The sequence below is a fragment of the Gambusia affinis genome, linkage group LG07 (assembly GCF_019740435.1).
Source record: "Gambusia affinis linkage group LG07, SWU_Gaff_1.0, whole genome shotgun sequence".
NCBI lineage: Eukaryota > Metazoa > Chordata > Actinopteri > Cyprinodontiformes > Poeciliidae > Gambusia > Gambusia affinis.
In genome coordinates, this window is record NC_057874.1 from 14,656,091 (window position 1) to 14,683,797 (window position 27,707).

General features: G+C 37.6%; 1 protein-coding gene across 8 annotated transcripts in view; it reads left to right on the forward strand.

Annotated features, from left to right (window-relative positions):
* ppfia4 (PTPRF interacting protein alpha 4) overlaps positions 1-27,707 on the forward strand; it is a 57,735-nt gene that overhangs the window by 11,774 nt on the left and 18,254 nt on the right. For all 8 annotated transcript variants that reach the window (XR_006371151.1, XR_006371152.1, XR_006371153.1 and 5 more), the window contains one exon: positions 27,523-27,624. Coding sequence is in view for 5 of the 8 variants with exons in the window: in XM_044122384.1 (XP_043978319.1) it covers positions 27,523-27,624 (102 nt within the window). In the remaining 3 variants the exon portion in view is untranslated. The remainder of the gene's footprint in view (positions 1-27,522; positions 27,625-27,707) is intronic.

Consider the following 27,707-nt stretch of genomic DNA (forward strand, 5'->3'; position numbering starts at 1 on the left):
AGGGCATACTAAATAAAATAATGGATTAACCTTAAAAAAAAACAGTGCAGCATTGAGAAAATTAGAATGAAATTATAATTATGCCTAAATTTTCTGTGGTTTTTGAAAATCTTGATATGGTACTACTTTGGCACCCACGTCTTGCGCTAAAAACAATGAGAAATATTAAGGATAACCAGACATAAATAAATACTACTTTCAGTGCGTTTGATGTGATTTTCCAGTGGGTCAGTTGGCAACACTCTTCTGTAATCTGGACCTTATACCAATGAATAAATGGGAATCTGTGCCTGGAAGCACAAAGACAGCTCTAAATAGCTCTGCTCATTCTGAGTCTGAGTCACTATTGTATCACTCTCAGTACTAAATATAGACCTAAATCAACAAGGCTTTGTTTGTGTGGTTACAGTTTTAACAAGTTAGCCTAAAGGTATTTTAAATACTTTTGAGTCAGTGTTTTTTTTCATTCTATTTCCTTCCCTACCAACCAGAATGGAACCATCTTTGAGTTTTTACATTTTAAACAGTAAGTTTTTTAAAACAGTATGTGGCTTTGTTGTCTTTTAACACTTCTATTTTGCATGTCCTAACAGAATAAAATAAAATATTGTTTTGTGCAAGTTCTGAAACAATGCAAATCAACTTGAGATTAATCAAAATATATAACACCATGCCAATATGCAAGATAAATGTGAAAAATATGTATTAGCTGAGCTCTCTTGCATTTTGAATTAATTAGCTTCTGTTAGATCTTTCGAGTTTTCAAAGTTGATTCTATTTTGTTTGCCAATTTATTGTAAATTTGAGTGTAATGTAAATGACCAGAAGATCTATCTTCATAAATCAAATCACTAAATCACTATTTGGAAGCAAAAAACAATGCAACCCAAGACCATGACACGATCTTTCACTGTTGGTGCTTCGTCTCAAATGGTTTGTTGGTATTACACTGCAAAACCAAAGGTGTGTAATGGACACACACCTTTCAAAAAGCTTAATCTTTATGTCATCAGCCTAAAGAATAATTTCCCAAAAGGTTTTAGTGAAACATTAAGATATCTTTTGTGTGATTTTTGGTCAGCATGGGTTTTGGCCTTGAAACTCCACTGTGGGTGTTATTTTTGTACCCAGTACTTCTCTCATTTTTGAGTCATGCACAGTTTGGATGTTTTGTTGTTTGGATATTTTGCCCATGTATTGTGAATTTCTGGATTCACAAAACATTTGCCCTTGGAGTAATTTAGGTAGCCCGGCCTAAATGTAAGCATTATCAACTTGTTATAAACGCAGCATTTTTAAAAACATTGTTACTCTGGATATTTTTTTTTCACACTGACCTAAAACCCTTGTAGAGTACTGTATAATAAACAGCTATGACGTTAAAATAATTCCTTTGAATGCTGCTCACTTATTAGCCTTGGTAAACCAAAGCTATATAAAATGGTCAAAGTGATAAATGGCCCACACCGAGTCAGCACCTCCTGGTATTGTACATTTCTAACTAGGATGATACATCACAATCACACATAGTCACGGTGGGCAAATAAACTCACACGGTACCTGCAGAGTTGGATTTATCTCAGGAAAATTGCATGAGCTTCCTGTGAGTTAAAAGTTAGCCATGCAGTTAGATGCCAGAGCACGCATGGTGACGTTCAGTGACCTTATTATATTTCAGGGCTGATTCAAAGAGTGGGAGTTCACCAAGTACTTAGTGAAGAGGAGGATGAGAAATTTCATGTGCCTGTGCATCCACAGAGGTTCTTAGATCATCTTGTCTCTGCATTAAATCGAGACCTATTTATTCAGCACCACCCACAACATGCCTCGGTTCTCAGCTGCAGTCTGTTATTCATTTGCTTCCAGCTCCATTCACAGATATGTGGGCTGGAGCAGACACTTGGGGCTGACTTTCATCCACTCAGACGCTAAAATACAAACTCCTGCTCCTGATTCACTGAGGTTTGTCACATTGAGTTTAATTTGTGTGTCTGTGTGTGTTTCTCTTTGAGAACTATGAAGCCTCGATATCCCAATGATTCAATACATGAAAAAGCGTGATCTCATCTGTCTTCAAAGGATTGCTCTCCTTGTGTTGTTTCTGCTTTCTCAGTTTCATTATTTCCCTGTCTTTCAAGCACCTCGCTCCACGCCTTATCAGTAGTGATGGCTGTAAGGTCTATTAGTTAGCTATCATCCTGTAATGCTTTAGATCGAGCAGCCAGGTCCTTGTACGTACAGCTTAGCTCTGACTCCACAAGATGAGGGTACAGATACAGGGAAGTTATAAAGACACGGAAATGTTCATCAAGACAAGGCAGGTTGGTTTTTCCAATTTAAATTCATTTTTGTTGGAGAAAATGGAGTGATGTTTAATTAACCAGTTTTTTACCAGTCATATGTTGTAAAAATATTTGGTCTGTTTCCATATGTCCTTATAGCAGTGATGGCTGTTCACTGAACTGACCTAATCAGCTCTATGAGTCTACACTTATTCATGGTATCCTCTCTGTGTTTGTGTGCGTGTCCATTGATGATGAAGGTCAGTAAGCATTGTGGTTCTTCATTAGAATAATGGGGGCTGTGACGTGGTTTGCCCAATGCAAGATGAACATCATTCACACTTAGCTGCCTCCCTCTGCCCTGCATCATCTCGTCTTGTCCTCATTTTCACACTTCATTGACCTTTTCATTTATGCAGACTTACTCTCACTCATCCTGTTCCTCTTACACAATCAGACATGAATCGATCAAACACACTCTAGTAGTGTCTGAAGCACTTGTCAGATGTTTAAAAAGCAGTATATAAAGAGTCTTGCTAATGTTCTCTCTCCCCTTGGACATTTCCCTTATTGTCTTGCATTGTGACCACAAACACTGCTGTACTTTATAGGGGTTTTATGTGATAGACCAACATGAAGTTGTCCGTAAATGTAAAGTGGAATGAGTTTTCCTCATAGCTCTTGTTTCCTCTGATGCCTCTAAAACAAACCAGTTGTCACCAGAGGTTCTCAAACTAGAATAGTATATCTGTGTGTGCTCTAATCTCCATATAAATCAAGATGTTCTGTGAACGCCTCAGACATTTGTTAGAGACCATTGGTGAAAAAAAGTGGAGAAGCATAAAGCTCACAGAGCACTGTTCAGTCAAATTATTAAGAAAAGGAAAGAGCAGGACCCAACTGTAAACCTACCAACACATGGCTGTCCATGGCATGTACAAGGACAACTTTAATCTGAGAAACAGGCACTAACACTGGAGGTGCTGTCAATCAATCAATCATTTATAGAGCACTTCATACAGTCTGGTCTTACACAAAGTGCTTGATAGAGGTTAAAGACAAAAAGACAGACATTTAACCTCTAGATACGCACACAACAAATTAATCAAAAATAATGCTTACCCAATAAACAAACAAGTAATCAATGATAATAAAACTGAGGAGTTAAAAGTGAGCTAAATCAACAAATTAAAGATTGAAAAGAGGATGGGAACTGCTGACTATGAGCTGTTCACTCTACAAATATGGCACTTCAGCTGTTCTTGAATCGGAAAACCATGTGCATCTATTTTGTGTTTTCAATCACATAAAATGCTAATACTTTGCAGGTTTCGGTTGTAATGTGAAAAGACATGATACAAATTTAAGAGAATATAATGTAGTGTGCAGTAGTTTTGAAATAGATTAAAGGAAAAATTTTGAGTGCAAATGGCTGCAACTTTTAATTAACCCATTAACTGTCATGAGGACACTGGTGTCCTCATGACACTAACATGTAAGTGTTTTAGGAGCGACAGTTTGATTTCAGGTCTGAATGTATTTAGAGTTAATCTGATGAGCTTTAACTTTATGACCACTGTCAGTCAGGTGTAGTAAAAAATATTACTGCTCCAGTTATAATGTCGTCTTACAGTACTCACAATGTATTATAGACAGGAAGGGAACGTTCTGTTCTAGAAGTTGATGAGTGGGAAGCAGATAAAATGGGCACGTGTAATGCTTTAAGTGAATAAGATAGCTTGAAGGTTGAGTCATAGCATCTTCACAACTACAGCCCCTGAGTTATGGTCTAAGTCTGCTAATAAGTACATAGCAAAAACTGGTCCAAGAAAGGAGCAATGGTGAAGAGGAAACAGTGGCATGAGCAGGAGAAGGTTGTTGTCCACATAGCACTGTGTAGCTCTAGACTACATCACAATATATTCATAATAATAGGTTTAATTTGGGATTTCTTAGGTATAGAAAAATGCCCTAATATAAGTTATTAGAAGACCATATTATAAGAAAATATCTGTGCCAAACCACAAAATCTGTTTTCATCCTCCAATAGTTCTCTCTGACCTCTCTTTCTCCAGTTTCAGCCATTTCTTTTTTCTCATTGTGGCATGTTCATTTGTCTTCTATCTGAATCTGTGTTTCCTCTCTCCAGGCTTATCTAAACTCACTGAGCCTCTGGTGTCGGCCAATGAATGGCAACGTGTTTCCTTTTTTTCCCCTTCTTTATCTCTGCCATCTTGTGTGTTCTGAGTTCTGGGGGAAGAAGGGGACCCTGGAGGGAAGGGAACACAGGCTCCAACAGACACTCACATGCACACGCACTCGCACCCGCACGCCCTCTCTCACACACACACAAACACACACCCACACACACGCACACACACACACACACACACACACACCTACATGCTCCTTCATACTCACAGATACATGCTTTAATTGGTCCAGGCTGACTTTGGTTTTACTGCCAGGTTGATGAGTGTGTTGTAGCATGGTCCACACACACACGCACACACACACAATATATATATAAATTGCTTTACAGTCAAGCAGTGGATTTTTTTCATTGCATTTTTCATTTTGGTTTCCAGCGCTTTACTGCGACATTAAGCGACAAGCAAGCAGTTGGGTTGTCAGAATAAAAACAAAAAACAAAAACTCAAAGGACACAATTAAATTTTTAGCACTTTGGGAAATTAAACGGTTGGTTTTCTTTTTAAGAAAGATCAAAAGAGCAAACAATATTTTTAGATGTCCCAATTTGTGCAAAACTAGTAATTAGTTGGCAAGTCAATAATAAAGAAATATTGACTTATCTTAGAAAATAGTAAAAAAGAAAAAAAAAGTAGATTCAGTTCCCATATTTTGCATTAAATCTGTTTTATTTCTGATCTGAAATAAGACAGGCATCTCTCAGACGATAATAACACAATATAAAAAAGTGTCAATTTTGAAACTTAATTATTTCTTTATTTGCATTTGAACAAAAATAACAGTATTTATACACTTCTTAATAATCAATTTAAAAAAAGTCTTTATTGACAAGACAGCTCTTCTTGAAACAAGCAGTTTTTTGCTTATTTCCATTGGTATTATGACAATTTATCTTTGCTTATGTACTTGATGTACTCTGATGGTGTAAGTTTTTGAGGATGGAAGGCCTCATTGCCATCACCATATTTCTTTAACTCTTTAAACAGATTCTCAATCAGACTCCATTCAGGACTCTGGCTCAGCTTCTCAAATATTACTTCCAATTGTAAGAAAAACGTTGGTAAACATAGAACATTATTTTAATATCTAAATGTCCCAGGAGTATGAATAATTTCAGGCTTAACTTGCTGGATGTTTTAATATAAACATTTTCTAAGGCAAAAGGCTCCAATGACCTAAAACTATTTATTTGCTGAACTGATTTTAACTATTGTAGAATTATGCTTCTTCTTCAAAACTCTGGTAGTAAAGTTTCTACACTATTAGCCATGGCTGCAATCCTAAACTTTCTAATGATTAATCATACATCTTAAAATAATGCCATCCTCTATGTGTGTTGCTAACACTAAGCAACAGATGGCCAGTCTTTAAGAGGCTTTGTCAAGTTTGTGAGGTTATCCGACTTTGTATTCATCTTTGTTGCACAGCTTATGTCACTGCTTATGTAGCGCTTTGGTTTTGTCTGTTTGTCATTATAATTTTTTACCTAAGATACTGCAAGGGAGGCAAATGGCTGATCATTGGCGTGTCTGCACTGCTGCTTGTCTGCCAGCTTGTGAGTTTGTATTCTGCCACCCTTTTATTGATTTTGATGCAAATTAGTCTGTTTATAGCATAAATATAACAGTGGCAGTAAAGAGAAAAATAATCGCAGAAAGATTCACAGAAACTTTGTGATATTTTACTTAATTGACGGGACATTGTTGTGTTGTCTGTCACGTTAGTGTCCTGCGGTTTTTCTGTGGCAGCCATTATTTATAAAAAGCATGTCGTTCCCGCTTGCTTCAAACTTAAGAGCATTGTCGTAACCATCAAAGCTGAAAGCCTGTGCCTTGCTGTGCATGCACCCCATGGGAACCAGCACAGCATGCTCCAGCAGTGGAGAGAGTCTGCATGTCAACATGCTGATGTAGCAGAGAAGAGGAAAGGCAGAGAGAAACATTTTTAAGACAGTGTGATGCTTCTGAATTTCCTTGTGCCTGTTGTACTTTTAGTTATCTATACATGTTCATTAACTGACCAACATTTTGATGTGTAATGATGGTACTTGGCAAAATGTAATGTTTACTGGTTTTCTCAGTAGTTAGCTCTGTAGTGTCTTCTATGACTTTGTATTTTTATGTTTTTATGATATAAAGCACCTTGTATTGCCTTGTTGCTGGAATGTGCTATAAAATAAGCTTGAACTTGATGGAGATTGTTGCAGCTTTGAAAATTTACTGTTAAAATGTATCAAGCATATAAAAAATAGATGTTTTTGTCTTTCATAGTTCCAAAACAGAAATTAAAATTAGCATGTTAGCACTTTAGAGAATCTGAGATGAGAAATTGACCACACATCTCACAAAGAGGCAGATTAGTCAGAAAGGTTGAGTTGTTTGCAAAGTAACACCTTCACATACAAACTATGACTCATGAATGGCTTCATCTTCTTAATAGTTTAGATTGAGAGGACTTTATATAATAGAAAAGATTTACTTTGCACATCAGGAGAGTGGATTTTGTGCAGTTTAATAAGTGATGGATAATGAACATGAGTAAACTCCGTTGCAGTCAATCTTAACTGAATTTTTGAGCTAGTTTGTGTAAGCCATATACCATCCGTCATCCTCCTTACTCATAAAAACCTCGAAATCCTGAACAGCCAGGGGAGACGAGGATAGTGAGCAGCTTGGAACAGCAATACAATATTTAATAGAGGATTTTTCTTTGACTTTTATGATGTTGCAGTATTAATGACTTCTCCTAACTAAGTACAGACTGCATTCAGTGGCGTTGTAGTGCTGTTTCTGACCCATCATTTGGTTTTAGGTCTGTTATATTCAGAATCCATCCACAATCACCGGGTGATGCGGCACAGCTGAGTTTGCTTTTGATGGGCAAGTCCCTCTCACAGCTAGGCACGACTTTTATCAGTTCAAATTACAAAGCAGTTTGGATTCACTAAATTTGACCATATTACAAAAAATCAAGTCAAGCGGTTGTTATGAGTGGAGCATGTAAATGTGTCTAAATCATTGGTGGATGCATTTGTAGTCTGGATCAACTCATCTTTGTAGGATTGTGTTTTTTCTGCCTTTTGGCAAAAATCACTTTTCCATCCCTCTCCGTTATAAATTGCTCTTCATTCCTGTGGGACATCATTGTTGGCTCACACACAATTTCACACGCATACACACAGACTCCTCTCAACACAACCGCCTGGTGGGAATACACCACACATCTACTTGGCTCTTGTTTAATGCTGACCCGACAGAATATGCATCCAGTCTTACCCTCACGCCCGTGGCAGAGCGCCATCCTCTTACGTTTGCACATACAATTTAGTGTCCCTTATGTAGATACTGCTCCCTTACTGCCTGCCCTTATTCCTGCTCACACCTCTAAGTGTCTGCCTGTGGTTCTGTCACAGTTCTTTTATGCTTTGTGCATGCTTGTGTTTCTATGCAGACATAGGGCTGTCTCTTCCTTGATCCACCCCTCAGAGTTCCTGCAAATTTGGTCTCAATTGAAATGTAGAAAGGATGATGTTTACTTTCTGACACTTTCTGTCCTATAGAATACAAACTATAAGCAGCTGTGCGCCATAAAGTTTTATCTATTCAGTGTTACGGGAGCTGGCTCCTTTTTCTGACAGTCACTGGGCAACAGAGAGACACAGGACAGACAACCAGGCACACACACACACACACACGCACACATTCATAACTAAGGACAACATAAAGAGATGAGTCATGTTTTTGGACTTTGGAAAGATGCCAGAGTACCTGGAGAGAACCAACACATGCATAGGGAGAACATGCAAACTCTGTGCAGAAAGATGCCAGGTTAGGATTCAAAAGCAAAAGCTTCTTGCTGCAAGGCAGCAGTGGCTTCCGCATTTTTTTACCGTGCAATCACCTGATGTTTTCAGTGCTGCTTAAAACAGATCTTTGCATTTTTGTTGTTTACTTGTGATCTTGACTACTGGTTATGGTCATCTTCCAACTAGACTTAATGTCCCAGTGGGTCCAAATTTAGAACAGATTGGGGAGGAATTCCCTAAATATTGAGACGGAAGGTGAACAGGACAAAAAAAATCTAGAGAAACTATATTGCATTTACTCAATCACTATTAAAATATTTTGTCAGATAAGTGAGTGGATGCCTGAATGGATCTAAAGTGTAAAAAAAGTGTAAAAAACTAAATACATCTTCCAGAACTCTTCATGTGTAAAATATGAAATAGGAGAATTTAAAAGAGTTGTCCTTTATATGAACTTAAGTGTTTGCATTTAGTTCAAAACTAAAACTGTATTAATTTCAATCGTATTTGCAAATTGTTAACAAGAGACTAAGTAAACTATTAAAAACCTATCTCTTAGTTCAAAATGATAAAACCGTTTTATTGTAGGAAAGACAAACACCCTGTTTCCTACTTTATTTATCCAATTAGGAATAAATAAAAAAATCCACTGGTATTTCCAGTGTTGCTGTTCTGGACTAAATGATAATGCTGGTTTCTGCTAATAAATATTCTGTGTTCCTAAAATATGAGGTACGGCAGACCTCAATTCAAACAAGAGTAGAGGAAAATAAACTACATACAGTTTTTCAAATGTTCAATAAGAGTGATCTCCACACAGACGGAGACAAATATAGCCTGCAGTAACAAAGGAGGGGAGTAGCACAGCAAGAAAGGGAATATATTCTTCAGGTTTGAGATGCTGAATTCATTAAACAGCTGTGGACACTGCATCCTTAGTAAACACACCTCAGCTTTGCCAAGGATGCTGGTCCTTGGCAGCACAGCTGTGTGCATGTGTGTATTTCAGGATGACATCATACAGTAGCTTGCTGAGAAGGTCTACTGCAGGCACATGGCATCTACAATATTTATAGACCCCAAGAACAGATGAGCTCACTCAGTCACTCAGTGTGACTGGCTTCACTTCACACACAAACAATCACACAAAGGACAGAAAAGGGAGACTGAAAAGTTAGTGCCACACCCACTTTGCAATATTGTCGCCATCATTTGCCTTGAGGTAACCTTAAAAGGTCCACCGCTCACAGGATGGCAAATTCATCACAACATATAAATTATGCAATATCTTTTTGAAAGAAATTGGGTTTATTTTGACTGAACATGCAAACGTTTTATGATTTAAGACTACTTTCAGGAAAAAATGAGCCGCCTTAGCATGAGTCATAAGGAAAGGGAATGCGAGGGATTAAACGGATGCAAAAAAAAAAAAAGGAACTGCTTCGGTACAATTACACACAAACACGAAACGCAGTCTCACACTCACAGTTTATAGGAGCTGGATTCCTGAAACAAATTTCTATCCCACACATACAGGACTGAAATTTCTATTTCCCAAAGTACAATTTCATTTGTAGAGCCAATATTGTGAGTCAGTGTAACATTAAAGAATGATTGAGACTGACCACTTGCTGTGTTTGATTGGGTGTGTGTTTTTGTCAGTGTGTTTTCTGCATGTGTGTTTGTGAAGAAAGCAACCAGTGACTGAGGATGTGTGCTTAAGTTAGATGACTGAAAAGCCCCAGAAGGGAGCAGGGGTGGAAAATCACATTTTATAAATAAATCATCTGGGGCCTGGTGATGGACGCACACATACACACACACCCATACACACGCAGGCGCACACAGCACAGTGATGCTTCATACCATGGACCAGATTATGAGTGAATCAATTTAAAGAGCAGTGTGCTACTGTTGTGTCCTCTAGATGAGGACACACACTAGATGTCCTCTAGTGTGTGATTGTTGTAGTGGAGGATCCTGCTAAACTAACTACATTGAGCCAACAAAATGATAGTTTAATTTCAAAGATGAATGTTTAAGACGTGGTACATCAGAGTTACAGTTCTGTTCATTTGTATTTAGAAAATTTGAAAGAAAACCTCAAGAAAATAATAATACACAGACTGTGTTGTATTGACAGATTAACAATCAACTCCAAATTATAGACAAGTTGCTGGGACAGGGAAGAATATTGTTAGTTTTTAAAGCTGCAAATGCAATGGTTTAGTAATGAAGGAGATGTAGGAAAGAGGCAGGTTGTGTGAGATGTGTGACAAAGGAGAAGTTAACAGACGCACAAAGTTTCTTCAACAATCCCTGCAATTTAGTATACCGTATATTGTTCATCGCTTGTTTAGCTTTTTTGTATTTGGTCAAATGGACGTATCCATCCATGAGGCAAAAAGGACAGACACTGAGAAAAAGGACAGCAGCAGGATGCTCCACTTTCCATCACCTTGAGATCCACTTGTCATGTCTCTGTCATTACTGTTACAGCTATTGTGAGCCTATACTGTAAATGCACACACAAACACACACATGGCGGTGTAGAGTTACTTCCTGCCACTGCAGTTTGTGCTCTCTGAAGGACACCAGCAAGTGCTCCTGACCTCTACAAATGTTCAAAAAGAAAATAAAAAACACACACACACACACATCGGCTGCTCGTTTCGCACAGTCAGGTTTAGCTGCATGAAGAGCGTGGAGGACAGAAGATTTTTGAAAATGATCCTGGACTCATTATTGGAGCAGTTTATTTACTCTGAATGTGAAGATTAATATTAATACAGCTACTAATGAATCTTCTGCTTTCCTCTGGAATCATGATACACTTTCATCTGCAAAAAAAAAAAAGAAGAAAAAAACACAGAGCAGCTGGGATGGGCCTGGTTTGTGTTTATGTGCCCTCTGGAGAATATGCATGTGGAAATCGGGTTGGCTTAATTTTTATATTTTTATAGGGTTGTAAGCCAGGGTGAGTGTATGTTTATAATCTTTACATATTTAAAACTATTTGAGCAAGCAAAATTTACTCTCTAGCCTAAACTAACAATAGAAAAGTCAAAACTCTACTCTTACCAGCTAACCGTTGAGTCAAACGTGAGCTGGTCTGTTTGGAACGGTGGTTTGCAGTGCGCCTGCTTGACATTAAGTATTCGCTTGGGCTGGCCCAGGGCTCGAAGCAGAGGCAAGCCTGAAGGAGTGATGGGAAGAGCTAAGCCATGCACTCCCACTGAATGATGAGGACAGCAGGAGAGAGACACAGAGCTGACACAGGTGCTTTACACAGAGACAGGGAGGAGGATGTGACAGCTGAAAAGAAAAAGCAAATGAGGTTAGCAGGAGGAGCAGCAGAATGAGACGATAAGGAAAGAAGCGATGAAGAAAAACAGCCAAATCTTTACAGAGCGATAATCGCGTTTGATATCTGCAATTAATTTGCAGAGGAGAACGCTTTCTTCTCACCCCTGCCACTCTCTCTTTGCTGATTAATTCATGTCGCTGCTGATCCTCTGAAGCAGGTTCTTTATGTCTAGTTTACTGAGACTGCGTCAACTTTTTCAGTTTGAATTTTCTGCTTTGTGTCTCAGATTTTCCATTGTGTGATTCTGAAATTGTATTCATATTTGTTCAATCAAGCAAAAGTCCAAAAGGACTGGTTCACAATACAGCTCTTTGTGGTTTGGTTTAGAGAAACACATTAGATGTAGATATAGGAGAGTAAATACATGACAGTGGAACCTCAAACAAAGTAGATAGAATGCTGCATCATCTATCAGACATATTTTTTTGCATGTTTTATCGTATGATCTGCATGTATATTTATATATACTAAGTAACATGTTAATGGGTAAACATTCTAATTTTTGCGAGAGATCATGATATAGAGAAAATACCCAAATGCGATGGTATATTTGAAAATATCAGATGTAATTATCCTACATTTTCCAACTCAGTGTTCCCATTGCTTCTGGATCTTAACTACTATCATACGATTTGGTTCTGGGAATTAAGGGCAGAGATTTTCCATCTGACTGGCCAAATAAAATATTGGTATGCGGAGCATAAAGACACAGTAGCCCTTAAAATATTATATCTATCAGACATTGCGAGGAAATCAGTCCTCTGCAACTTTAATATTCCATGCATTGAAAGTGAATTGATTTGCTTGTTATTTAAAAGATTATCTTTCTCTGATCTGGAAATATTATCAAATGTTGTATTCAGACATTCACACTCTTTCCACCATTTTACTGCATCATGTAATATATTGTGTGAATTTTGTCAGCAACTTCCTCTCTGCCATTTTTATGAATAAACAAACCCCTCTTGCAGAGTAAATGTGGGTAAAACATCAACTTTCTAAAAAGTATAATAATAACAGACTTGCCTCTTCATCTTTAACTTATCAACTCTGCTGCTACAGATAAGAATATGAGTAAAAATACTAAATTGGATATTGATCTGGGTATCACTGATAGCCCATTAGTTGTGTATTTGACTGTTTTAAATTGGTAATATTCTATTGTTGGGAGCCAAATTCTGAATTACATTAAATCACATTAGAATTGGGGAATCATACTAGTGTTCGTCTCGCAAACTAGTGTTTAAGACTGCAGTTGTTTAAATCTGACAAAATATTTCACTGTCCAAGCAAGGATTACTGCAGATACCAGAAGGTTCTTGGTGAGTGTGTTCATTTGGCTGCAACACTGATGAAATTTAGTGTTAATTCCAGCACTTCAAAGCTTCAGAGTTTTCAGCCATATTAATGACGTTGCTTTAGTAAAGTACCGGACTGGTGCTCACTATTAGCAAATGCAATTTCTTATGTTACTCAAATAATATCAGCCGATTCAAAAGTCACCGACAGTCACATTGATTGAGTAGTTGGGTAAAATTTGGCAATTGATTTGAAAACAACAACAAAAAAAGACCCCTGGAAACATTTTTATAAATTAGCAATATTTGCATATATACGACAATTTGCACACTATGATATGTGTTTATATATATATATATATATATATATATATATATATATATATATATATATATATATATATATATATATATATATATATATATATATATATATATATATATAAACTTTGCATAAAGCAAAGTTTCTGAAGGCGATGAGTTGCGAAGATGTCGTCTGCTCCATGTTAAAATTGGTTTTCAGTGCAAAATGGCTGCTCTTTGTCAAGAGAAGTTTCAGCTGAGATTAGTTATGCTTGAAAAGAATAAGGAGTAGAGGAAAGAGGAGAGAAAGAGCTGAAGGAAAAAAGAGATGTGAGCGTAAGCAGTGGGGAGCTGGATTGGATGGAGTGTGAAAAAAAGCAATCAAGCGCAGTTAGGCAGCAGCAAGAGGAGAGACGCTGGTGAAGAAGAGGAGTCAGACGGAAAAATGTGAGATGCTGTCAGATATAAAAACTAAGTCAGAGGTCTCTCAGTTCTGTGAATTCTGCTGCAGAAAATGCTCTTTGAAACGTGTCAGGTTTCATAGTACAGAAGATGTGTGTGCATGTGAGTGACTTTTCTGTGTGTGTGTGTGTTTGTTCATTGAGTTGCCTGTTTCGGTGCTTCTTTCTGTGACAGTAAACACCAGGTTCTGCCAAATCTGGCTCCCACTGATGTCAAGTAGGACTTGTCACCTCACATGACTTCTTACCTGCTTTTGTTGTCAGCGCTGTTTTCCTGCTTCTCCTTCATCTCACTTATAGGACAATTTCATTTTCATTCTCAAATCCTCCAAAGCTTGTTATCTGTCCCTTCCGAGTGTCTCGTCTTATTTCTCTGCATTTTCTGGGTGTGAAAGTTTCCTTTTATTTCCTCCATGCTGTCAGCAGGGGTCTCTCTCTCTCCACCAACCAAGACACTTGCATTGGCCACTGCTGTCATTGGTTGAGGTCCAAACCTGCAGCGAGCTGCTGGTAGTTAGCAGTGGAGGTCAAGACAATCTCTAAAAGATTTTTTTTTTTTTTTGATGTGTGAAAATGTGAGTCATCTTCTTCTGCTGCTCTTCCTTTGTGAACACCTGTTACCTTGACAACCAGGTGAAGGCAAGTCCTGTAGACAGGAACTGTTTCCATGTTGTTTTCTACATTTATGCTCTACCGCTCCCAGAGCTTATGATATTGAACAAGCATTCCAAAGTAGAAGATGAAATAGCGAATCCGTGGGTATGGGGGAACAGATAGATATTCAGAATGAAAATGAGAATTCAAGCTGAAGTTACCTTACCTCAGTCTCATTCGGTACTTTTAAGATGAATCTCAAATACTTTTTTGGTTTTACAGGAAGCCATTAAATGACATTTCCTTTTGGATTAAAACGAAGACTTTTGTGGAGGTGTTTAGGCATCCAACTGTGGCATTGCAATCGTCCAGTTAAATATGCAGAAAAAAAGTTACTTCTTCAGCATCCGTTCAGATAAGGAGTTTCCTAATTTTGGCTATGTAGAACCGCTACGGTGTTTTTAATGTGAAACTCAAAAATAAATGTCGTAGTCAAAAGCATTTGAAGCTAAATATCAAGCAGAGTAAGAAAAACTGGGTTTTCTAGGATGAGTTTGTTAATAGTGCTAAATGAGCTGACGAAACTCAGCTCATGTACAGTTGAGTTTCGTCATCATCAGGCGAAGACATGAAGAGTGAACTGAAAAGGTCCAAGTCCACAACCCTGTGGAACACCATACATGACTTTGGTATGAACAGAGGATTAGTTGTTTTCATCTATGTTTGAGTGTTTGTTAACATTTAGTACAAATGCACAAGACTATTCAGATGGAAATTCTGGATATTCCCATCTGAAGAAGATTAACTCTGATTCTTCCTCGTTTCTACTAGGTGGTACAAGAATTAAGAATATTCTTTTGTTAAACTGTCTTTAAAAAGCATCCTAAATGCATCATTCGAGATTCCTAAAATCAGCAATTCTGGAAATGTTTTAAATGAATGGATGTTTAGTTGTTTGACTTGGTGGGTTTTTTTACTCAGTCACATATAGTACTTAGTCTGGCTATTTTCTCAGAGAAGGGCCATTCAAGGGCATATCAGTACATTCTAAGCTACTTTTGAACATGCTTCAATTAGCTTAGCTTATTTTATGTTTGTATATTTGTGTGAACTACAGTTTGTGTTGTTGCACCGACTTCTTGCACAATGTTTAGCAGCTGATGAGTTGAGTACAGTAGGAGTAAATATCTCTGTACAGTTTGGTTCACACAGATACCTACTTAGCTCCCTTTGTCTCTGCATTGTGTCTTTGCTTTCACAGATTGTAAACATAATGACTCAGGGAGGATTCTCTGTTATACTGTCTGTTGTTTTTGGATTGAATTGGGTTAAGTGGGAGCTGGTCCAGATTACATTTTGCAGTAGACATGCAGCAGCCTTAGTACTTAAAGGAAAAATGTTTGACACTCCATTTGCTTAAACATACAGTTTTAGGCTCTTTATTGTTTTATATTGCTGAAATTCACTCTTGAATGAGTTGCTTTCTGAGTCACTGTTGTCTTCACTCTAGATTTCTTCCTGATCATTAAAAGCTTGTGTCTGTTTTTCTACCAATAGGAAAGTTAAAATTAAATTGTGGCTTTTAAATAATTTATTTGAAGTTTTTTCCCCCGGGTTTATGATTATGCAAAATCCAACTTCAGTGATTTTTGAAAACAAGCTTCAGTGGTTTAAAAAAAAAAAATGCATAGTAGCTCATTTATATACATGCACCAGCAACTTTATTCCAAAAACACTTTTAGCCAGTTGCAGAGAAATAATGTATTTTGTTTAGACGTCAAAAAGATTCTGGTATATTCTGGCCCTCTATTTGATCACCCTTATAATTAGATCCTGACAATGATAGATCCTGATTTCCAAGCACAGCATATGTATTTCAATAATTGTTTAGATTTGAGTCCCTCAAATGTTTCACTGGCATCTAAACAGACACCAGTGAAATGGTGGAAGTATGATGCTACTCCCACCATTATTGAACTCATCAGCTGCTGTTTTACAGTGAACAGACTGTAAAACAGCTTAAACGAGATTAATCTGCACTTTTTACTTAAGGTGTCAGTAAGAGTCATAGAGTCTCTGTGCTGATGGAGTAACAGCACCAGTCAGTCTGTGATGACAGCGCTGAGCAGCCCATAAAATCAGACAAGTTCTGATGTTATTCTAATGTAGGTACTGTGTTCTCGAAGCCCTCATTTTGACTTCTCCAAGCATACTTCTTGTCAGTAAGACCAAATATCTCGATCTCTGTCACCAGTGGAGATAAAACCTTTTTCTAGGAGGCTTTTGTTGGAAGCTGGTAATTTCAGTCAAACTGACACTACACCCTTAAAATCAGGACAGTGAATGTTCTTGAATGTTCCCTATCATAACCCTATGCAGAAGGTTTGAACCACGTCAGTGCTAGAAAGTCAACCTATTTAAGTGAGCTTTATGTTAAAAGAGAAGTCAAATAACTAGCCAGAATCAGGCCAGGTCATTCTTGATATTACAGGGGTCCTTTGCAACTTACTAAATTACATTAGACCAAATATTAAAGACGTATGTATGCATCTGAGCTTACGTCCAGAATTTGTACAGCAAATGTATTAGAGAATATTTTCTATAAATTGCGTCTATCCATGTAGATGATGATGGAATCTCGTATGTTTTTATCAGAGGGATTCTGGTACGCATAAGTCTTGATAGGGCGGCTATGCATTATAAAGTCATAGGAGAAACTACAGTTTTCAGACAGTGATCCACAAACCTTGTAAGTTTCCTTTACTGTAAAAAAGCACTGGCAAGAACAAACTGTAGCCAAGTGCAGGCACTGCGTAATTTTACCAAGAGAGGCAGGACAAGCCAGCAATGATTTATAAATAGAAGGAATCAGCACGCACAATGTCACACTAGAGGAAAGCGGGTCTGATGAATTTGTGTTGAGTAAGCAGTGATGGTGTTTTTTATTAGGAGGAAATAGAGCATTTAATTTTATGCTAATCCAAAGTATTAGACCTAAATGTGACTCTAAAAACTACCGCTGAAGTGTGCTTCAGTTCTTTCTGTGAAAGAGAAACAGAGCAGCTGGTGAGAACCCCAGAAATTCACCTGACCCTTCACTCTTCCTTCCTTCCTTCTCAATTTGTCTTTATTCAACATGCTTTGCTGTGTTTTCTCGATTCCCCGGGTTTCCACTCCCTTCCGTTTTGTTTTTACACAGCAATCACATGGGAGGCAGGAGGGATCCTGTCTCCCATCTGAGGCTGAGTCTGTGGGAAGCTGAGTAGCAGGGTATCATCCTGGTGAAGGGCAGTGCAACTCTGGACCAGTATTTTTGCTCCATCCCTCTTTCCCCGCGACTCCTCATTCAATCCCATGCATCACCCTCTTTTCATCGTGTTCACGTTTCAGGAATGTGATATGTGTAGCTTCGATCATGAACCGAACAGTGAGGAACTACCTTCAGAACTGGACTAACTTTAACACCTACATGTACCAGGTAGGGGACTCAACTCTCAGCAAGTATCCGGACATTAACGGTGAGGAATCGCCTACGGCTCAGGCAGCTCTCTGCGCGGAGCTCCGTGTGTCCTTGGCAGAGTATTGATTTCAGCACTGATGCCTCTTTTCTAGGACTGACATATGGCCTTCTCTGCACCTCTTCCTCCTTCCGTCTCATCTTTCCTTTCCCCTACTTTGGCTCAGTCAAGCTGGAAGGCATAATTACACTTTGCAGTGATGGAATTTGCATATCTGTTTAGAATGAGGCTGCTTGATGTCATTGTTTCTCTGTTTTCATATCTCATTGTTGAAGAAAATACCAGAGATAACTGTCTGTCATGCATTGATGAGAATGCTCATCCTTTCTTTGACTGCTTTGCATGCTGGACTAAACATATATTTTACTACTTCACATGTGAGAAACAGACTCCACTGATGCACAGAAGCTCCTCTGTGCTTCTCCTTTCATCCAACAGAAGAAGTTTTCCCTTCTCATCCCACCCTTTTTTCCCCCTCTGTACACGGTTCTAGTTTTGTTCTGCTTTGATGAAACAAGTTAAAACACATAAATGGATTCTACTCTTTGCCTGCAGGGCTGCAGCGGATGAAAAAGTTTGAGGAATATTGGGAAGAGATTTAACATCCACTATACGTGCTCGCCAAATAGAAGATTGAAGTGTGAGATGTGCCCTCTTATATTGCTGCATAATAATCAATATAAAGGTTCTCAAATAACTTTTTCTGAGCATGATTTGGCAAAACTGGATACTGAATTGTTGCTGTTGCTTTATCTGGTTTAGAGTCATTCTTGCTTTACATATACACTTATGAAATGTTGCCTCCACGTAGTGTGTCAAGATTGGGATTTTGAATACACTAATAATGCGAGGATGACTAGGATTTAGTATATTGAGCAACTGTGGTTATCATTAAATCTCCTTTAATGCATCAATTCTCACAGGAAATTTATTTGTTGTTTTCTAAGTAGAAAATGTGTTGCATTTTTTTTGTATGAAATTCTTCATCACTCTAAAGATTCAGAGGGAGCTAGGATCTTCCAGGTGTTGCAGTCAGGTCCCACTTTCACCTGGAAAAAATAAAAATAAAAAAAATAATCTCTGAGCTGCCTTGTATGTGTTTTAGCGTGCTCCCCCACACGGATGTGGAACTGAGGACATCCCTCCACTCAAACGTTCATGCAAAGTTTGTCTGGCTCTCAAACACTCTTGCTAATGAGCCGTTGCCATGACATTCACAGCAGTGTGAGGCTGTGGCGTCATGGCAACAGATTACTCACTGCCTACTTTAGGGGCTATCGCCCAGGCAAAAAGTGCTATGGCGGTGTGTGTCTCAGTTCCTGCGCACGTTGATTATGGTTTGTCAGAGCAAGGTCGAATCCACCTCCCTGCTGTTCGCCACATCAGGTGCCTCTGCAGTGGTGAGGAGTTACAGAGATGTGATATCTGAAGCTCCACAGGGATGCAGCTCGTCTTTAGCAGTCCTTGCTAAGCCGATGTAAAGAACTCAAGAGTTAAAGCACTTTGGTCATTATGTGGAATCTTGTTTTGCATTGCAATGATCTTTGAAAAAGCTCATATCTTCTTCCTGAGGAGCTGCACAACCTATCAATATAATGCTTTTGGTTCGAGAATTAAACTTTATTGTTGGAGTACAGATAGAAAACAGCTGAAAAGACTTAATAATTTTGCTGGGAACAATACTTTTTGTCGATCTCTGAAAGATTTGTTGATTTTTCAGACAAGACTACCTTGTCAAACAAAAAGACAGCTAATTAATTTTTTTTTTTCTGATTTCCCATACAAAGATTTCTAACTTATTGTTTGTTTGCTAGTTGTAAGTGCTGAATCTACCATTTTCACATCAGAACAACAAGCGGAAGTGCATTTTATTGGGATCTTATGTGATAGACCAAAACATAGCACACTATTGTGAACTGGACAGACAAAGAAGCATGGTTTTCAAAATTTTCAGCAAATAAAAATCTGACAAAACTGTTCCTCACTCAAGTTTGCACCCAACTGCTGAGTTATAACTCTGCTGAGCGACTGAGATATTGGTACATTTTGTGCAAAATATGTTGCACAAAATGCTCTGTCAAATTAGACGGAGAATATCTGTAAACGTAAATTTTCCAAATCGCAGATTTTCATTTGGATGTACTTCTTGGCTTTGACCGGGCCATTGAAACACTGTAATGTGATCTAGTGTAAACCATTCCATCTTAGCGCTGGCTGTATGTTTAGTGTCAGTGACCATCTGGAAGGTAAAAGTGTTTGCATGGAACCATTCATAGACAAGGCATTTGAAAGTGATTTACAGAAAACAAATGATCAGAGATAAAGACCCAAATACGTCAGGAACACGAGATAAGCATTTAAAGCATGGCATATCACATAAAAGAAATAATTGCTAAACTTAAGTCGATATAGAGTTGAGACATAAAAGATAAAGCCATATTTGCCCTTTTTTGGGGGCTACAGCTCCAGTAAACAGTAATGTATTTTTAGCTCTGATGTGAAGGAGCCAGCTGTTTCCTGCATGTCTCAGGTTGTCAGAGGAATAAAAACTAAACATTGACATTAAGCCTCTGCCTGACTCTCAATGCTTTTGCTGTCGCTAACTTTTCTTTAAGGAGAATCTCTGTATTTAGCTCTATCCATCATCCAGCTCCCACAATCTTCTTTGTTTGTGGAACAAAGGTGTTAGCATGAAGAAACAATTGTGTGTGTTTCCCCACATTGCTGGAGACAACATGCAAATGGACGTCTTCCTGATTTGCATTAACAATGTCTTCCTTCTACTCCACTAGAAAGAGTAAAAATCTGCTAAGAAATTCTCACACCTGGACTCCCTCACTTATCATGGTCATCTTTGCTGCTTCTCTGATTATCACTCGCCTGTTTAGGTTCTTCAGGTTGAGTTATACTGTTTACTTCATAACTTTGTTTCTGACCTGTCTCTAATGCTTCTTCATGATTCTGCTTGTTCAGTAATGTTCTCTGTCTCTAAGGTCTTCACAGAACAGCTTGGTTTAGATAGTGATTGAATTGCTCACAGTCATTACATGACTTCCGGATTATATGTAGAGGATCACAGTAAATGGGAACACCACAAATGTTTAGACTTTAAAATGTAAAAAAAAAAAAAAAAAAAAAAAAAATTGTAAGTCAGTTTTTTGGGGGTTTTTCTGCTTTCACTTCCCAAGATTGATTATGTTGAGGGTTGTAGTTGGTGTGTGACAAAATGAGAGCGGTTATGCCAGGGGGTGTGGATTCTTTTTTAAGGCACTCTTTACTTCAGCTGGAAGCGCCCTCTAATTAGCATACATGATGATGTCACATCACCAAAGCACGGCTGGCAAATCATATGATGTGTGAATGAACTGGTTTAGTCTCCTTCCTTCCTAGCTTTGTCACATATTTTGTTCTTTTCATTTTTTTTCTCTCTCTCACCGCCTGATGCTCTCATCCTCACTTTTCTGAAACAGCAGTGAACACCCCATTAGATTTTCTCACAAATATCACACATATCATAATTCGCTATCATCACCGCTTCCCACTTGCTGCATTGGAACGGCTTGACTTAATGAGTCCAACAAGCTGCAGAGAAGATATGTGCAAGCTGAATACTGTTCCGGTTGGAAAAGAGACCAGTTGTCAAAGTAACAGAAGGAATCCGAGAGAGATTCATTGAAAAGAAGAGCAATGTGTATTCTGTTCAAAATGGAGCAGAATTATGGATGTGGTGCAAAGCAAGTAAACAGAACCGATTATTCACAGTTTTTATTTTGTCATACTTATTAGCTTAAGAGCCTTTGCAAAGGCACTCATAGGCTTAGGATATAAATCATTTCATGTGCACACTTGCTTAAGTACAACTCGATTAATCTGTTAATGTAAATCGACAGTGAATTTAGTGGATGGTGACTAAAAACCTATGCACAAATATTCTCCAGTCCATTTTTCTCGTAGCACCTCCACAGCCTCCCTCCCTGTTCTCACTAGTTTATTATGAAGTATAATTACTTGTCACTCAATAAATATTGTTTTCTTTACTTACAGTCCATTCCACATTATTCCACCCCTACCAAAGAAGTGGGATTTTTCAGTTTAGGTGAGCTGTGTGCATGCTGAGTATGAGGAATTGCTGCTAAGTTAAAGACTCCAGGCAGCTGTTGCCAGATGCTTATTCAGGAGGAGGGATTCCTGCAAAATCAGTGACTTCATGGAATCAGCAGGATTAATAATAATCTGATCTCGACTGCATTGTTTTATTATTAGGATCACATTAGAATGTATTGTAATGAGCCTTGAGATTACATTAGTCCATTAGCTATATAAATACACTGAATTGAACCGAATGTGATGAAAACATGACCTGTTTGTTGTGTAAAATGCCCGAGATAACATTTGTTATGAACTAACCCTAGCCTTTTAGCTGTCATAGGGACACATTTTTAGCTAAGGGATTAGTTAGGATTGGATTTTAGGAACAATAATGCAAATGCAAATATTTCTGAACGTCTTCTTTAATAAAAGAACCATTCAAAGACAATTATTAATTAAAAGGATAGCCCTTTTAATTGGTCATATTATTTGTCGTCAGAGGATGAGCAAAATGAGAGACGATCTGAGATACAGCAAACACAAATACAGAGATCCCATGCCTAAATCTTGTCTTTAAATATCTTTGAGATTGTCTGTATGCATGGAAACTAAACACTGAATCTTAATATTTAGAGCCTGTTATTTTGTATCCGACTCTGCTACAGTGTCTTTCTCTCTCTCTCCTCGTGCTCAGTCACACACACAGAGCATTTTGTTTCATCCGTTAATCCCAACCTGCTTAAGGAAGAGGAAAAAAAAGAGAAATCCCTTCACAATGTCTGGGCTCAGCAGTGTTTGCAATCTAACATTGGGGGTAGCGGCATTCCTCTGGATGCCACAGACGCCCTTTTTCCGTGCTCTGTACGGTTTTACTCCCTGACAGATGTCGAGGTTGTTGTCAGTGAGCCCCGTCAGTATTTGACTACTGAAAAGCCGTCCTGGGATTTTTGTTTGGTTCGGGGTGCTCGGCATGTCAAAGGAAGAAAAACACAGGGGCTGTATACGCTGTCAGATAAAAGGTGTTGGACAGGCCCTCATGAGAACACAAACCAATTTTTTGGAATCCTTTTTGTGTGTGTTTTTTTTTATTTTTTTTTATGCCATTTTGTTATATTTGTTTATTGTTCCTCAATTTCAAAAAAATGCAGTTTTACTTTTTTTGTTCTCCTTTTTGCATTTGTCCTCTTTTTTTAAGTAGAGATACAGTGGGTTTTCAAAGGCAGCATAATATGGGGATGAAAAGATGAGCTAAAGGTCTAAGACTGTTTGTTGAGCCATCTTTTTTTTTTTTGCCATGATTGAAAGAGAGAGTGACATGTAACATCTGTTGGTGGATTTGGTCTGAGCTCCTGCCTATTGGTCCACCCAGTGGAATAAAGGAAAGTTAAATGTGCAAACTGACCCATTTTCCCCTCTTTATAGTCACTTTTTTCTTAGCGCTTTCCATTTCTGCTCCATGTTGTTGCTTTTCACTGAAGTGTAGCAGACGTGTTCAGTAACCTTGCAGGCAGGAATGCTTTATATATGCTTTCTGTTCAATTGTGGTTTATTTTATTTTTATCTTATTCAAATTCTCCTCTTTGTGTTATTTTTCCAAAGCTCATTCTTAGTTAGTGCGAATCGGTGTATCAGTTCTATTTGATGCTTTTTTGTTTTGTTTTGGGGTTTTTTTTTTGCTGTGTGTGGTTCTGCATGTAAACAGTCTGGACCAGACAACATGGCTACTTCAAAAGCATCAAGCAAATTAGAGCACACACATTATCCTCGCCCAGATAACAGTTGTAGTTGTTGGTAGTTTTTATTCCTTGTTTTAAAACTGCATCTAACGGTTTGGGAGTATTTGAACACCAAAGGGTTTTTGAAGAATATCTACAGAATCTATGTCTGTCAAACGATGTTATTTCAACTTTTCTAACTAAAAGTCTCATATCAATTGTTTTTTTGTTTTTTTTCAAAATGCCAATGATATGTTGTGTTCCAGGTTCAGAAATAGTTACGCTGGTATAGATATTGTCTTGTGCAGAAAAAGTTTTTGGAACTTTTTTTTTTTTTGCATTCTTCAGCAAAAGCTGTATACAAAATGACAAAACATACTGTATTTCAGGCTTTACATACTAATGCGTGATCAAATTTTTTTGTATATTTCATATTATCCTATCCAATCTTACACATTTTATTCTATTTAGGAAGAGAAAAACAGAGAAATCTCTTATTTTTCTGTATGTTTCATCTTTGTTTGTTGGGGGAGGCCCTCATCCACACTCCACCTTCTTTTGCTGCAATTTCTGGGAGAGACTAAACTCTCACAGTGCCAGCTTTCTTTCAGCTCGAGCCAGTGTCGAGATTTATCATGAGAATGGAAAATGGAGAGTGCAGTGTCGTCGCACCAGGGAGGTCCCAGATTTAATGTGGTGTGGGTGTGTAGGTATGTGTGTGTCTGGGAGTATTCTGAGTGAAACAAAGAGAAATGATGGAAATCTGGGTACCAGTCTGGACTGATGCCAACCTCGCAGGAAAGTCCAGCTAAGAGCCAAGAGACGTTCAGACACATAGTAAGATTCAAACACAGAAATATTTTTTTATTATTATTATTATTATTATTATTATTATTATTATTATTATTATTATTATTATTATTATTATTATTATTATTATTATTATTATTATTATTATTATTATTATTATTATTATTATTATTATTATATTCATTTAATAAACAGCCACTGGATCAGTGCGCTCAGACCAAAAACACATAGCTGCTAAATGACATTAGATGATGTGAAGCTTCTCAAGTCCTGGAAATCCAATCAATAACTCAACGAGTCAACAGTGATCTTAAAAAAAAAAAAAAAAAAAAAAAAAAAAACATGTCTGACATGACCATTGACTTCTTGGGCAACATCTCTTGGATTGACAGCATTGGTGTCATACGATTTGCCTACAAATGCCAAAGACAACATGTACAGATAAATCTTAAACTATAAATTCTCTGCAAATTGGATTGCTGCTATTTAGATGTTCACATATAAAATAAAAGTTAAAAAACCTGCCCAGTCCCACACCATTAAAGTTTATAAACTGTAGAAAACAAACACACAGCAAAAATGCTCAGCCTGTACAGGTCCATCTCAAACTATGAAAGGTAATGGAGCAAATTTTAATAACTCCACGGGAGTTTTAAATGTCTATCAGAGTCGGAAATATGTGGTTGTTTCTAGATGCTTTCAGAGAGATGGTGCTATCTCAGTTTGTGTGAGTATGATGAAACTAAAAGAAATAAAACTCCATATCCAGGTAGTGAGCTATGCAAGTTTATTTTTGCTCAAAGAAAACATAAAACTGGAACGAGTCACGTAATTTCACTAAGACGTTTCTTTTATTGTTACTGTGGAACTGCATCATCACTGATGCCAAAATGTACTGTTAATATATGTTTCATTTATTTGATTCAGTTCAATAATACTTACCCAACAAGGGAGATTCCATGTTGTAATATCTGTGGTGTGTATCAAAAGTCTGTGGCCTACAGATGGAAAAGAAAAGGTGAGAGAACGGTGCCCTGCAGCACCGTTCTCCTCATAAATCGAGGTCTCTTTCTCTGGAGAACAGGACATGGAACTTGTCCCTGAATTGAACCTTTTTCTGGATATCCACTGTTCTTTGACTCTATCCACACTGCTGCCTATTTGATTGTCCTCATTCTTGGAAGTCCATCTTTATTTCTGAACTCACGTCTTTTACATTGCTCTGTTGTTTGCTTTCCAACCTTTCCCACAATGTACCAGCTTTTTTCATCTCTATTTGCATTAATTTTTTTTTCAGACTCTTCAAACATTTTACCTTTCTTCATAAAGTCTCATTTTTTCCAATGAGTTTAAATAGTCTGTCAAGCATTCAATGATGTCATTTCTGTGAGGCTCACAAAATTCATGCCAGTCAGTATCTCCACAGTCCTTCTTCACCTCCTTGGTGTACCTATGGTCAGAGGTTACTGCTGAACAATGAGTTTATGCATGGAACAGTCTACTTTATAATCTACTTTACCAGGACCAAGATGCTCTCTCTATGCATAATTGACATATGGACTATGGAAATCTGATTGAGAGGTGTACTCAGATCGCCAGGCATTGTCACAAAAAATGCCCCATCAGTGCCTTCCTGTGAATGTAAAACTGCAGTGATTTCTAGCTAGTTGTAATTAATGGAAGTGCTGTGTAAATTTTGCTGCAATACCCCACTAAAAACTTATATATATATATATATATATATATATATATATATATATATATATATATATATATATATATATATATATATATATATATATATATATGGTGAACCATGCAGAGGTGCTTTCACTTGACTAGCTTCACCAAGCCAAGTGCTTGGAGTGACTTTAGCTGACAGAAGTTTAGCCTGCTTAATGCACATAGTGATTATTTGACGAGTTCCGACACTCCTAAATTATGCCTAGAACATTAAACCTTTGTCTACAAAATTTCAGGGGTTCCCTCAATATGAAAAAAAAATAAGAAAATAAAAATAAGAAAGTTACTATTACATAAAAATTTTGTAATATTGTAATAATGTAACATTTTGTGTAATACAGAATATTACACAAAATGTTATACTTGTCAGCTAAACACACACATAGGGAGTACTAACCATGTGTTCATCCAAAATGAAACACATACTTCAAAAGATGTTAAAGGACTTAATGTTCCACAAAAATTCTCCTCATTTAGACACAGGCAGCACACAATTTTTTTAATACACCCACTCATGTGACAGCAGCTTGAAGCATATTCCAAGGACTAAAAGTGCTTCAAATTTTCTGGAAAGTACAAAACTAAATGTAAAAAAAAAAAAAATCAATAAGCCCAAAGAATTTTCCAGCACAAGCAAGATTTTATCTCTACTACTGTTTTTTGTTTTTTTGTATCTTTTTTTTTGATGATGATGATGATGATGATGATGATGATGATGATGATGATGATGATGATGATGATGATGATGATGATGATGATGATGATGATGATGATGATGATGATGATGATGATGATGAAAAGCCCTGGTACCTTTTCAGATGACGACTAAGTTTGAGGTTTTGGAATTAGTACAATAAAATGTCTTCAATTTGTAATCTAAAAGTCAAAACACTTTCCTGTACCCTGGCCTTGAAGTCAATATTTCCAATGTGTGCATGATGAAAGCCATGATGGTTGATTTCTAAATTGATACATCAATAGATACTTTAATAGTGTATCAAAGGACACCAGACACTGCTGTACCGCATTTTAAAATTGGATCCCTTTTAATTCTCTTGGGGTTTTCTTATTGGCAAAGGTTCAGAAAACATTTCTTACACCAAATCTTTCCTATAAAAGCCCTCCAGAAAGAACAAACTAAACTCTCCAAGATTTATATCTAGCCAATTGTCAATTACTCATAAATTATTCCTCAGCCTGATAGTATACTACTCCTTCTGGACTGCTTTCCCACATGTGACTCAGTTTGTCTAAAGTAGTGCCCACTGTGTCGATCAGGATGTGGCATTAACCTCCGTGTGGGTGTTCTGTCCGTTTGCTGTGTAGGAGTTTGCCACTCTGACAAAGGAGCTGAACATATGCCGGGAGCAGCTGCTGGAGAAGGAAGAGGAAATATCTGAACTCAAAGCTGAAAGGAACAACACCAGGGTATGTGTACGTCTGTCCGCGAGCGAGTGTGTGGGCAAAGTGCGTGGCTACGCTCGTGCGAAGGAGAAATAAAAAACACAAAA